Source organism: Idiotropiscis lumnitzeri, chromosome 11, assembly GCF_059441095.1.
Source record: "Idiotropiscis lumnitzeri isolate Australia: NSW breed Sydney's pygmy pipehorse chromosome 11, RoL_Ilum_1.0, whole genome shotgun sequence".
NCBI classification, from domain to species: Eukaryota; Metazoa; Chordata; class Actinopteri; order Syngnathiformes; family Syngnathidae; genus Idiotropiscis; species Idiotropiscis lumnitzeri.
In genome coordinates this window covers 4,171,326-4,184,868 of record NC_142401.1, presented here as the reverse complement: position 1 = coordinate 4,184,868, position 13,543 = coordinate 4,171,326, and the positions used below count along the sequence as shown (strand labels likewise).

Here is a 13,543-nt window from a genome sequence, read left to right as displayed (position 1 = left end):
CCACATGCCTTTAGATTTTCGACTAGGACACAACCGTTGCAAAAAAAAAATGACAGTTGGCCACTCACCACACCACACTTTGCTGCTTCTCTGCCATGCCGTACATGACCCTTCTCTGTTTGTGAAAGCGCGCGTGTTTAACTCTCACGTCACGTCTCGTTTCCTGGTCATGTGACACGGACCAGTCCAATCTTCCGTTAAGTACGGGGGTTTCTGTGCAAGGCATTGTGAAGTAAACTAACCAAAACTGTTGAAAATGCTGAGTGCGCTGCCAATTTTTTTAAAAGTTGGTATCAATATTTGTTTGGGAAATCGATACCAAATGAGTATCATGTGATTATTGATAAATGGATACCAAACGATAGATTCGCCCATCCCTACAACATAAAAAGTATTTCAATAGCTTCTGTGAAATCTTCCGTGCATTTTGATTGGCTATAATTTACGACATCGCCACATCGTGCAACTGTGGTCTAAATGTTGTGTGTTTCAAGTCCAAAGTGAAACTTTGCCAACCAAGTCGCAAGTCCTACAACTGCCAACCCCTGTCCCCCACCTCGGAAAAGTACACAGACGTTAATAATTTATATCTTCTACCTCTTTACCGAGGAAAATATTCCTGCCATTATCCCAAACACAGAAAGCATCTATTTAAAAAGTTGTCAAAAGGGTCAAGGTAGAAAAGGAAATTAAATTAACTAAACATCGCCTTAAAATATATTTTTTTCTGTGACTCCATCTGGTTTTATCTCATCAATATATTTATTTTTATACTGTAATTGAAATTTGAAGTTATGTCATGTTTGTGTTCTTCAAGCGCTCACGGTGCCTTTCAAATCATTTTATTTGCACCAACATCATAAAAATACGACGACCACAGCATCTATTCACATGGCGGAATTTAATTGAATTTTGTTTAGCCATAAATTTCCCACACTAATTAGTCCCTGCACTATAATGAGGATGGAAATGAAGATGATTTAATGGCTTAACAAAAGCTCGGACAGCTTATGTGGAAAGATGTTCTTGATGAATGAATTTCATAGGAGCTTCGATACCTCCACGGGAGAAACTGCATGATTACCGATTCAGACGGTCCGTGTACGCGTGTGTGCGTTTCGGCTGCTTCAACTATGGAAATGATCTCCAAGTTTGGGAGGAAAAAAAAAAGATTTCTTTGCATTTCAAAACATTATCGCAAAATGCAAGAGAATCATTTCATATCCGCCCTCATTTGCCAAAACAAGGCTACCCAAAATAAAGCTCAAGGTTTCACACGCCGCATCTTGTTTCCTTCATCCGGAAAAATGCAACCCTTAGATCTCAAAAATAAAAAACCTCAAGTTTAATGGATCCGCACAGCCTTAGTTCAGTTTCACAGCGTTTGGAAAGGTTGTGAGAAGGCTTGAAGCAGACTTTGTCAAATCACACCCTTTGCAAACGTGCTTGATGTGTTTTGGCTAAAGAAATTAAATTTGCCTGATTTTCTCAGAGGGGTCAAAAAGAAAAGTCTCGCCTTTTCCAAACAGTCATTGAGGCGTGTCCTTCTTCTTGAAGACATTTTGCAAATAGTAAAAAAAAAAACGAAAACATTTTCTGCTCGCTTAACTCTCAGGAGATACACGGAACTTTTTGGCTAACATGATGAGCTGCGTCCAAATGTCAGGATTGCTCAACCTCGAAGTTCCTCCATCACATTCTTCACGTACGTGCATTCACAAGCCAGCAACTGCCAGTCAAAACACCTTTCAGCTTTTCATCATCGCCTTCTCTCACGTCAACAGCAGGCAATTTGTGTAATAACAGGAGAAACCAAGCCTGCAGTTGTGTATTAAAACACATTGAGCAAAAAAAAAAATGGTTAAGACAACATCAGCACCACGCTGCTTCAAAAGAGTTACAGGCCAGTTTTACGGCTGCGCCCGGACCAGGAATAACGCTCATCTATTAGATCTAAGGCGCTCGTAAATGCTCTGTCAGATTCCTAATAAAATAAAACACGAGCTAAAATGCTGTTATCGTCACACTGCCCCTCTGGGTATTGACGCACGATGAATTCTTTAGCGTAAACAATAAGTAGAGTTCCTTTTCACGCAACGTCGTAAACAATGTTGTATCGCAATTGGTACAACATGACACTGAGAGAGCGATGTTAACACTTGACGGCAACAATTAAAGTTGGCAGCTCTGACAGCTGTACGATACGACGCGATTGGACGTACCGCCGGGTTGTAATCGAAAAACTCCGTCGCGTCTAACATGGCCTGATTCCTCCGATGTTTTGCGCCCTCGTGGCTCCACGTTACTCGAGCAGGTGTATAAAGTGTTGGGCCCAGCTTGTGTGTGTCATGTCACATTCAGCCCATCTGTCAATGAAGTGGATTATTTCTAGAGAGAGCGCAATTGGCTGCCCGGAATCAGGCCGCCATCAATCTTGAGGACGTGAGGGAGGGTCGAGGCTCGCCAGCAAGAGCGGCGCGCTGCTTCCTGAACAGGTGACAAAGCAGTCAAGCGATTGGTTACTCAATCTCTGCCTCAGTGCGCACATTTGTCAGGGATACATTTGGGATTGCAAAAAAAAAAATGGTGCTATGCAATGTCAGCGGTATTTTTTTGCATAGGGTGATTTCTCAGACATTATTCAACAGGACAAGACAACATGTACACTCTCAACATGACCTTGACAACGCTCCCGCAGGTAACCACACAGCCGAGCATTGTTTCTTTGTCCGTGCATGGCGATGGTGTGTGGTGCATTTATATTTATATATTTTTAAATATTTATATATTTATATATATATATATATATATTTATATATTTATATATATATATATATTAGTGGTGTGCAAAAACAAAAATCTATTCACTCAACTGTCGGGATTATATCTGCAATGATTCAATAAATGAATGTTAATTTTCACGATTTTTCAAAAAGCGTAGATCGCGTTACCACTTTCTTCCTGCAGATGGCAGCGCGTGTGTGTGTGGGGGTGTGTGTGTGTGCGTGTATAATCCAGTGTCTTGTGAATGGATATCAAGCACGCGTTCATCCTAGTGTTAGATCCATAATAAATTGTTTGATTTTTTAGAAGACAAAGTGCCCAAGCATGAGGCGCAATGGCTTTTACAAGAAGGCATCAGTGTTTGCCACTTAGCCCCGTCTATTTATATCTGAGGCTAGTGGCCTCAGAGAAACAGGAGACACTCTCAAATTCTAAAATCAATTCTAATTCAAATATTCATCATCGCATTTCAATTTTGAGAAAGCAGTTCTGGTTAGTGGCACTCAACGGACGAGTGAGATTGATGCCCGCTTAATCCTCGACAAAAGAAAAGACGCGAGACAGTAAATTGAACATATCGCCACATTGCCCAGCAGCAGTTCAAAAAAAAAATTAAATAAAAAAAAAAAAAGGCAACCGCCTAGCATGAGTTGTGACTGACCAATCGGACGCCAACAGAATCAGAAAGAGAAAATATCCCAACTTGATGGCCCGACAAACATTGCTAATTTGAAAACTTTTCCTAATTTGTGTTCAAGACAAGCTAAACCAACAGAAAATCGCGAGCCGATCCCCGTGAACGCTTTCTAATACTATTATTTGCTATTCACTCCTGAAACTTGAAATCAGCCTGGTGACATATACAACAAATTTGATCTTTAAAAAGATCAAAATATGTCCTGAACAAAGCTCTGATATCCTCGGGGTGATCCACGAAAATGTCAAACCACGATGCTGTCAGTCGGAAAAGTCTGCATTAATGTGCCGAGAGTGTGCAGTACACGTCTTCACATTTTCATGCAGTTAGTGAGTCTGACAAGGAAACTTCCAGAGCGCTCTGAGACTAAACCAACCTGGACGACTACTCTCGATCCATGCTGAGGTTAGGAGGGAGAGGGAACGAGGAGGGGGGCGGGGGGCTATTTTTTTCCCCTCTGTTTCCCTCTGGGACCGCTGCATTATTCAAAAGACACTTACTGAGGCTTGCACGTACTTGTACATTTTTGGCACTAAACCCGAATTGCCACCAGTCAAAAAATAGGGTGAAAAAAAAAAAAAAGAAAGCTATCCTTTCAGAATTTATTCCCATCTCTCTTTCGCTCATCCGTCAAGCCCTTGTTCCAATTAACAGCGGCAGGATACTCGGAAAGTTTCCTATCATAGTTTGGATTTTTATGCGTCAGCTGTTTCCCACTCAAAACGCCTGGAAGTCACTTTTTCTGACATGCTGCTTGAAGTCACCGGCATGGATTTGCCTTTTTGTTTCTTTTTTTTTTTTTTCCCCTCCCGTGCATCGAATGCAACGCACAGCACAGGGAGTCAACTAAGTCAGATAACGTCTGTTTAACAGCCGCTTGGCTTCTGGAGAGAATCCCCGGCTAATGTCTGACGGTTTGGCGAGGGATGCAACACTCATTGTTAGAGGCTTAAAGGAAGCCTTTTTGCTTTCCACTAAAAAAAAAAAAAAGCGCCCCTTCCCCGTTACACTCCCTCTTACACCATTACCGATGCTAGTAAGCTTTTTCATAATCAGAGAATTAAATCTGCCGAGGCTGCTTCCCTCCTCGGTTGCCCCTGCAGTGCAGAAGGCGTCTGGCTTAATTGCCAAAGGTTTTCATTACAAAAGAGGGAAACATAATTGTCATTTCCATCGCAGGCACAGAGATCAAAGCTCCCTTGGCTACCAGCACATTATTGGAGGCTTTTGCCTCCAGCTTGTTGTACTCATTTGCCAATAAGACTCCGTGTGCAATTGTCACCAATTTCTCACCCCGAGTCATGATTTGGCCAACTATCACAATGTTGCATGAAGTATAGAAGGAAATGCCACGGCGGAAAAAGTCACGATCCTTTCAGAAGTACCCCTCGTATACGCATGAATATGCGAGTGTGAATAAATCGGAAGCAAATTAAAGCCACAATTAGTCATCATTCCTCTTTTCGTATTGTGCGTGGCCGCCAGCACGGTGAATCATCATGTTACACTTTACAAGTGTGGCAAATCAAGCTGACATATCGCAGCAGCTGCTTTTTGCACAGCCGACGCTCGACAAGCGTGGCCCCGGCGGAGGAAGTCACACCTCGCGTCCCAACACTGCGCCGTTGAAGCTCCAATGGGACAAAGCGGAGCACTTACCCAGGGTGAGAATGTCAGTGCGACCGGAGCGGGCCACATGGTGCTGCTGGATGGTCTGGTAGAGGGTCGCCTGGCACAGCAACAGGAAGCTGAGGCTGACCCACATGGCCAAAAACCAGGACATTCTGCGGGACGGCGCAGATTGTGAGGGCATGGAACGGAACATCGACACGACAAATCGTACATCATCACATGGGTAAATTGGTGACGTCTTAGGGTTGCTTTGTGTTCCGTTCATGCTAGCAGTGGCAAACTTATCGTCTCTCAGTCAGTCAGCAGCAAAAGTTAAACCATGCAAACTTTTTTGGGACGCCGCTCCATAAAGAATCAGGAGAATTGTTTGGAATCGAAACGAATCGGGCACGGAATCGATCAAATGCAAACGATGCCCAACTTTAGTTTCCTTTCCAATCACTGGATTCAATTCTCGTGGGTGAGCAACATTTTTTTTTCTTTCCTTATCAAGCATGCATCGCTTGCTGTTTTGTTGATCCAAAATGCTCATTGACGTATGACGTACATTAACGCTCACGTGTATCGATGCCTGTTTCGGTTTATCGTGGGTGACCTTGTAGGAGAGACCTTTGCTATATGCAGTCAGTAACTGGAGGCGCTTATTTACATTTGTTACTTGAATTCTTTCAATTAGCATATTTTTTTTTTAATTTGCATTTATTTTTTTGTTGTAATTAACTACAAATAAAACAGTTCAATGAGTACTATATCAAAGGTGCCATCTTGCATCGCTGGACTTTGACTTCCAAACGATGTGACTTTCAAGCAGCCGATTTCCACGCGCCATGCAGTCCGGGCGCATGTGTGCATCAGCATCGGCATCACTTCAAAGTGGCAAAAAAATAAAAAAATTATTGGCCGTTGGTTCTGACAAGAAGCTGACTTAGACAGAGACAAAGACAGTTACCATGACAACAGTCCAAAATTCAAGCAAGGTAAAGGAGACAAGTTGCAAGTTCAGCAGCAGCACCTATCCCACCCTCAAAATCCGCGTCACGGGCGAAATGTACTTCTTCAAATACTTTGGAAGGTCAGCAACTTGAGAATACTCAGTTGCCTATTTTTTTTATACCACTTTTATTTTAGGATAGGAACCAACACATGGATCACATTGTACATCATCGCTGTAAAATATCACGCACATAAAATTTAAATAAAATCTTGAATTATTTCTGACTCATACGCAGAACTAATCCTACAGATAATTTTCATTCTTCTTAACTCGATTGATCCCAGAAATTTTCATTAGAGGAAACCCCTCAATTCCAGCGTTTTTCTGGATTTTGACTGATTTTGCGAGGCCAACAGAATGTGTTCTAATGCTATAAAAACACGGAGCTATGACACAAAAAAAAAAAACAATAAAAAGGCTAAGACGTACAAATACGTCTTTGGGAGGCGGGGACTACATTTTTGAAAACATAAATGTATGTTTTACGGATTGAATGAGTTAATTTTCTATATTTTTTTCCCTTATCAAGGTCTTGGATCATCTGGACTGGTCCAGGTCAAACACATATCGGAAGACTTTTATCCAGTGTTTAGTTACGATGACATGGAAGCCTGCAAAACATCGAGAGAAAGCTCAAAACAACCGGATGTGATTCATCACATGATTATTTTTGTTCCATTTTTTCCCGCACTCTTGCGCAAGCTGATTTCGTAAACACGCAATTGCATCCGAGAACATTTGGAGGCTCTTTGGCACCTTGCTGACATTCAGCTCAACAGTGGTCGTGAAGCTCGTACGAATAAAAGCAACTGAAATGCATTTCCATATTTGGGTGAGCAATAACATTCCACCCTGGACCTCCGGGACATCCAGTCCTTTGGCGCTGAGTCACATTCGCCCTTTATTTAATTAAAGGGGAAAAGCTGAAATCACATGTTGATTTCTTTTTAGATTCGTTGTCAGTTAAAACCAAGCATGAGTTCTTTTTCACGTACTCTATTGCTTTGATCTTTGCCTCCAGCAGATTATGAAAAAAAAAAAAAGAAAGCGCTTGCTGATGTCTTCTGTCACTGCCTTGACGTATGGATACACCGCTGACCTCTGATTTAATTAAGATACTTCTCGTTCCACATCATATTTGTCTGTGTTTCCATTGAATCGACTGGAATGGGAGTTGCACACGTTTGAACTAAACTACCCAGATAAAAAGAACAAACCAATCATTTGTATTTCCTTTCTCCTTAGATGCCACTTTTGAAGTATCTGAACATTTATATTCTCCAGTTCCAGATTGAGCATCGAACCAAAGCATTCCACAATTTACCATGACGACCATAGAAAATGTACAAAATGGCTGCAATATAGCACCAGAAAACAGACCTTGTTTTTTTTTATGACTGTTGAAACAACATCTATAAACAATCAAACCCCTTTGAGCTGTATCTGAGGCTGACTGGTTTGATATTGACACAGTTTGATAGATGAAGAAAGTTTAGGACCATTAACATTAAAAAAAAGAACATTTAATCCCTTAAACACAAGTTCAAGAATGACTTGTCGTGTTTCTTCTTAGACATTAGCAAGAGAATTGTTTATCCAAATTAGAGCAGATTAGCCTGCCCTTTAAGAGTTATGATTTTTTTTTTTAATCCAAAAGAATTTTTAGGGCTATGCTGTAAAAGATGCTCAGCTCTTCATTCTCATCTATACAGATTGGTAACACTTTATAATAAGTACAAATAATAATAATAATAATAAGCATTAGCTAAGCATTTGTAAATATCAAAGTCATCGTTTTGAAAGCAAGGAATAGAAAACCGAACCAAACAGCCCTCTAAGACGTTTTTTTTTTGTTTGTTTGTTTGTTTTTTTAACTGTCACAGCTTTGACCAGAGTGCCGTTTTTGTTTTCGTCATTCAAAGTGTGAGCTTTTGGACCTGCATCGGTGTAATCACACTCAAGCGTGGGCAGATTGCATTCACCCCCACGATGACAGCGAGCCACTCATGGTCAAAACGACTGCATGAAACTTTTTTTTTTTTTTTTTAACATTTTCACAATTGATTTTGTGTGACGATAAACCAACTTCAATTATTTCCCCCCCCCCCACCTCCGCAGCATCATGAGTCAAAATGCTTCTCAAAGTTTCAGCCCACTCTCCAACACCACCCCAAAACCAGACGTGACCCACACCCTTACCTGAATAGCAAGTTTTCAAAGGACCAAAGCTCGGTTCGATTGGTTGACTCCCCAGCGGACTCACTCCTCTTGAAATTCATCCATCCTGTAGCAAGCTTTGCGCCTGGAAATCCAGATGTGCCAAACCCGTAACAAAAGACACTTGTTTTTTTTTTCCCCTTCCTTTTTCTGGATAGTCCGTCCTCTAGATGTGCACTGCTCACTTCCTTCAAATTCCTTGGAAACGCAAAGAGTCACCAAAGCCAGCGCATCCTCAGGTCTGTGTCACTCACTGGATGAAGGAATCGGCGGCTCATCGTGTCGCTGCTGTCTCAGCTTCACACGTGGAAATCTCCCTTTTTTTTTTTTTTTTTTTTAGTCGTTATGCCTTGCTGTCCGTAAATCCAACTCCTTCCTATGTTGTGATGACTGGGAGCTTCTTTTGCGCACCCCCACCCCCCACGCTGCCCCTCCCGCTCCTCGTCACGCACGCAGCGGAAGACTCCCGAGGAATGACTGCTCTGTCTTCTCTTGGCTGCGTCCCCTCATTGAGAAGCTGTGAGCCTCAGTCCTCTCTCCAAGCCACTAAGTAGAGAGTCTGTATCGGAGAGGCAGCGCGCTCATGTGAGCGAGCATGTGCGCATCAGAACGTAGCCCAGCTGGGGAGAGAGAGAAAGAGAGAGAGAGAGAGAGAGAGAGAGAGAGAGAGAGAGAGTTGAGAGTTGAATCAAATGCCTTAAAGTAAGACTGCCCATTTCGGCGTCAAATCTTCATCAGCAAAATGAATCATGCTTTATGAAGCCACCATTCTTTACATCCCAGCCTCCCATCCGCGACGACAGGAGACGTGGCAGTTTAGCCGTCGGCTCGTTAGAACGTGTTCGAGTGTATCCATGCGCAAAAAAAAAAAAAAGTGTCTGAGAGGGTGTGGACAGAGGGTGAGTGAATATGCCCTCCCCGTCATCACCCTCCAGCACTTGAGGCTTGAGAGTGAAATATGTTGCAAGCACGGGACTTTTAATAGGCGGCAGAGTGCCTCATCAGAGCTTTGCAATCAGCAAACGGTCCATTAGCAGCTGGCGATGCTCTTTCTACCATTTTTATTTATTTTTTTTGCAGTGATGAGTGTGGATTTGTGTTTTACGGCCAGTCCCCATTGCCTCTGCCAGAAAGAGCATATGAGCATCCCTCAGTGACTTTCTGCAGAATGAAATAAAACACACACACACACACACACACACGTCAACAGATTTCTCTGTGAGTGGTGCACGTTGTAAGAAGAAAAATTGTTGTTTGGTAAGGTGCGCCGTGTGCCCACAACGCATTTCGGTTGCATACGGAGGAGTGTTCCATGATCATGTTGCAAAGAACATGCAAATGAACCACAGGCACAGGCTGACCAAGTCAAAGGATGATTTTTTTTTTCTGGCTGCTGTTGGGTGAATAAGATGCAGAAAAATTTGATGGTATCAGTAACTTTTCTTTTTAATCTATTCATACTTTCCTCCCAAATTTTTCAGTCGGGCCATTATTTTATTTTTACTGTCAAATGACATATCTGCTTGTGATTGGGTGATTCCGCACAATCCAGCTCTGCTTGCACATAATTGGACCATCTTCCGTCCTTGCATTTCGCCAGTCTGTCCCCACGGAATAAAAAAAAAAAACATCCGGGCATGACGAGAGGCTCACGGCAGAGGTTCCATAATTCTTAAACATTATTTAAAACTCATTAGCTTTCTAATTTTCTATTCACATGCACTAATTTCTGGACTACAAAACACACCTGTTTAAAATTCATGCTAGCTAAATGTAGCCATGAAAAAGAAATTCAACATAGATTAGCCGTGGGTCTCCATGTTTTTAAATAGGTCCATATCATCAACACCGGGAGATGATTTTTACCTCCCAAACAACGTAGAATGCAGCAATAGTTATCGAGCGTAGCGGAACCTTCCTCAGACTCGTGTTGTCACATGAGGCAAATTCACAGACATGTCTGTATTGATTGCACTTCATCCCTTTGCTCAAATGAAATGAAACTTTTTTTTTGACACTCAATTGCTTCTTCACACAGCCACATGGATCGCTTTTTGTCAACTTTGAGTCTCGCTCTCTTGCCCCTCATTTTTTTAAACAAATGTGATATTGGCATAATCCACAAGTAATTCAAAAGTTACATTATTTTTATTCTACTACTTCGATGACATATTTTTCAGACTAACATTATCAGAAACGCATTTTTAAAGTCAACTCTCCCAACCAAGAAGCTGAAGAACACGAAAAATCTTTTGTTTAAAAGTCAAAATCAATCAATTAATCAAGTTGGAAAAGAGAATTTTCACTTGACAGCACCGTTTTCCCCTTCTTTTTGTGCTCATGCTTTTGATTTGTTCTTCTGTTTTATTCAGCACTAAACTAAGCGGCATGTGTCAGGAGAATTGACGAGGACAGTCATTGCGCAGTCAATTTGGATCGTCGTTCTCCTCTTCCCATTTTCCTTCCTCGGGGGTGGGGGGGCATTCATCATTTCCAAACAGCTGTCGCCTCAGACGCTGCCACCGCTTAACCACCGATGACCGATCATCGGCCAACTCTGTGTTTGGACCTGGCCACTGCTGTCGTTCTATTTATTCTGCTTCCCCCCCCCCCACCCCCCGTCTCTTTGTTTTCTGCTCTTCTCCGTTCAAGTCGACAAGCGGCAGGACCTGATTCCCGGGAAAAAAAAAAATATGAACTGAGCTTGATGGACAGAGTCGTGGCTACGATTAAATTTGCAACTAACTCTACAAAGCTTTTAATCATTGATGAGCATTGTGAGCGTTTTCACCGGTTACTCTGAGACACAGAGAAAAAGTGGAACACTGCCAAAAAATTAGACAAGCAAGGTAAATTATTTTTCAAGAGGGGAGCAGTGCGGGTAAATAAGGCGAAGTAATATTCCATCTGATGTAACCAGAAAACTAAGCCAGAGTTATCTCGCAATGATAGCGGTGTGTGGGGGGGAGGGGGCGTACACACACATTTCCATTTCTTATTAGTTAGTAAATTCAACGCATAATATGTGTGGATTTTATGTTGGAAGAAGGTCAGTCAGTCTCATCTCAGCAGGGTTGTTTGTCTTGCTAGTTGAAATGGAGGAACAAATTACCCGAACCTGACTCGATGCCAAGAGATGCTGGCAACGACAAAACTATGAGACCAATGAAAATGTCCTTTCCTTCTTATTCTAATTGGAACAGGGACGGAGAGGTTGGCCCCCTGCCTGCAGAGACCACCTGTGAAAATGTTTTGCATCAGTCATATCAGTATTCAACGGATGAGACGAGGGGGGGGACGGGACTTGCCGAGACTAATAATGTTGGGTTGTTCTCGAACGAGCTTGAGTGAATGGATCACTTCCTCAAGTTTTGTTGTTTTCTCAGTTCATTTGAGCTCAGGAACGCGCATTTTGTCAATGATCGTGAACGACCAATCAGCATCAAGAGTCGGCTGGAGGAAGGATTTGACTAAAAATGCTGCCATGCGTTTGGCGTTCACAGAATGAGTGAGGCCGTCCCCCGTTCGCCAATGATTCACAGAGTGAGCGTGCTGTACTGCCATTCGCGTTCGTACAAGACAGTTGCCATGTTTTAATAGAAATAATAATACAAATACACAAATTCCAATTTTTGCAACATCAGGGTGAGCAAGTATTAAATAAACTAACTCCATCCAAGCGCGGGGGGGAGTTGGGAAGAGAGGCTAGGGGGGCCCGAACGATTGGATGAACGAATCTTTTGAACAAATCTTTTTGATGAATTGATTCTAACGATTCAGTTCACTTCAAAAAACTGTCATGCCCACCACTAGATTCTAACAGTCCCGTTTTTTGAGATTAAAGGTGCACTGAAAACCAAGAGGAAAAACGCACCGATAAACGGTATTCATGAGAATGACAAATATTTCGCAACATTTAGAGAAAATTACAATTAATTTTACAGAACTTAAACTCGAGAAAAGCAACTCAGGCCAATAAAGAAAAATAAAGCCAAGTGAGAGAGGACTATTTTCCTGAGCGGCGTAAATTTAATGCACTATTTATAAGTATAAGTCTACGCAGAGGTGGGTTAGACCTAATGTTGGTAACTTCCCCAAAAAAGCGCAATCCAGCGAGAGAGAGGTCAACGTCTCTGTGGGAGGACACATAGTCGACTTCAATCATGATTAATAAAAGTATCTCCTTTCAATGCCTTCAAATGCAGCACGCTTGGCACGCAGAAGTCTAAAACAGTTACCTCAAGGCATCACATTCAAATATTTTCCTTCTTTACGTTTGTTCTAGTCTTGTAGCGCTAGCCTGCTAGCTTTATCCATCCTTGAGGAGAGAAGCATGACCGATGACTAACGCATGAGTCACATTTTTGAGACACATTCAACTCCTCCATATTGAGTCGCAGAATATCGGAAGAAGGCATGACAGTAATATGTCGGCAATGAAAACATGATCGAAGATCGAGAACCTGATGAGTGAGCGTAACAGGTCCGCCAATGCGTTCAGACTTGAATCCGCCTTCTCTCTCCCGTTGCATTCACGCTAGAAGGTAAATCGTGTAAAATAAGGCAGCTGCATGCTTCTCAGGGTGAGCGAGTGAGTGAATAAAGCATTACAATCTCGGGCTGAGGCTGTTGAGGGACAGAGCCGATACATGCTGACCTTCCGCATACCAGCTTTATTTCAGCAGGGGAGGAATGTTTCATAAAGGGATTATTCTGTTCTTTCACCTTTGACCTCGCTCGCCGCTTTCCACGGTGGCTGGAGAAGCCGCGCCATCACTCAAAGGAAAGCAGAAAAAGTAGCATCGAGTTGGAGAGATGATTTCAAACTGGAGGTGGGGATTAAACCTTTGGCTACCTTTCCGTGATCAGAGATGATGATGAGTGAGGACAAGGATTTGGAGAGGAGGGACTGGAAGTGACTCCGACGAAGATGGAGGAACATGAGTGACCTTTCACAGCCGTGAGAGAGTCGCATGTTTCTCGGTCGAAAGCAAAATGAAATGAATGAATTTATTTTCCAATAAATGAGCTCTAGGGACTTCAGGCTCTTTTCAACTTGGAAATCTACACAACTGGGAAAATATCCAGGCATCCGTTTTCGGTGCTGTTTATCCTAATTAGTCGTGGGTGAGCTGAAGCCCATCCCAGCTGACTTTGGGGAATATATTTGCGCGGACTAGTTTACACGTGTTGTCAACCGTCTGTAAATCGTTGGGCTG

At 42.4% G+C, this 13,543-nt stretch overlaps 1 protein-coding gene across 2 annotated transcripts in view; it reads right to left on the bottom strand.

Moving 5' to 3' along the window:
• The window catches only part of tafa1b (TAFA chemokine like family member 1b), a 102,912-nt gene extending 93,935 nt beyond the window's left edge, over positions 1-8,977 (bottom strand). The window contains exons 1-2 of one of the 2 annotated variants that reach the window (XM_088310058.1): positions 8,307-8,977; positions 5,141-5,265 (exon numbers count right to left, since the gene is read on the bottom strand). In XM_088310058.1, coding sequence (XP_088166184.1) covers positions 5,141-5,265; positions 8,307-8,386 — 205 coding nt within the window. In that variant the 5' untranslated portion in view covers positions 8,387-8,977. The remainder of the gene's footprint in view (positions 1-5,140; positions 5,266-8,306) is intronic. The other variant, XM_088310056.1, reaches the window with a different exon arrangement.
• Between the last annotated feature and the right edge of the window lie 4,566 nt (positions 8,978-13,543).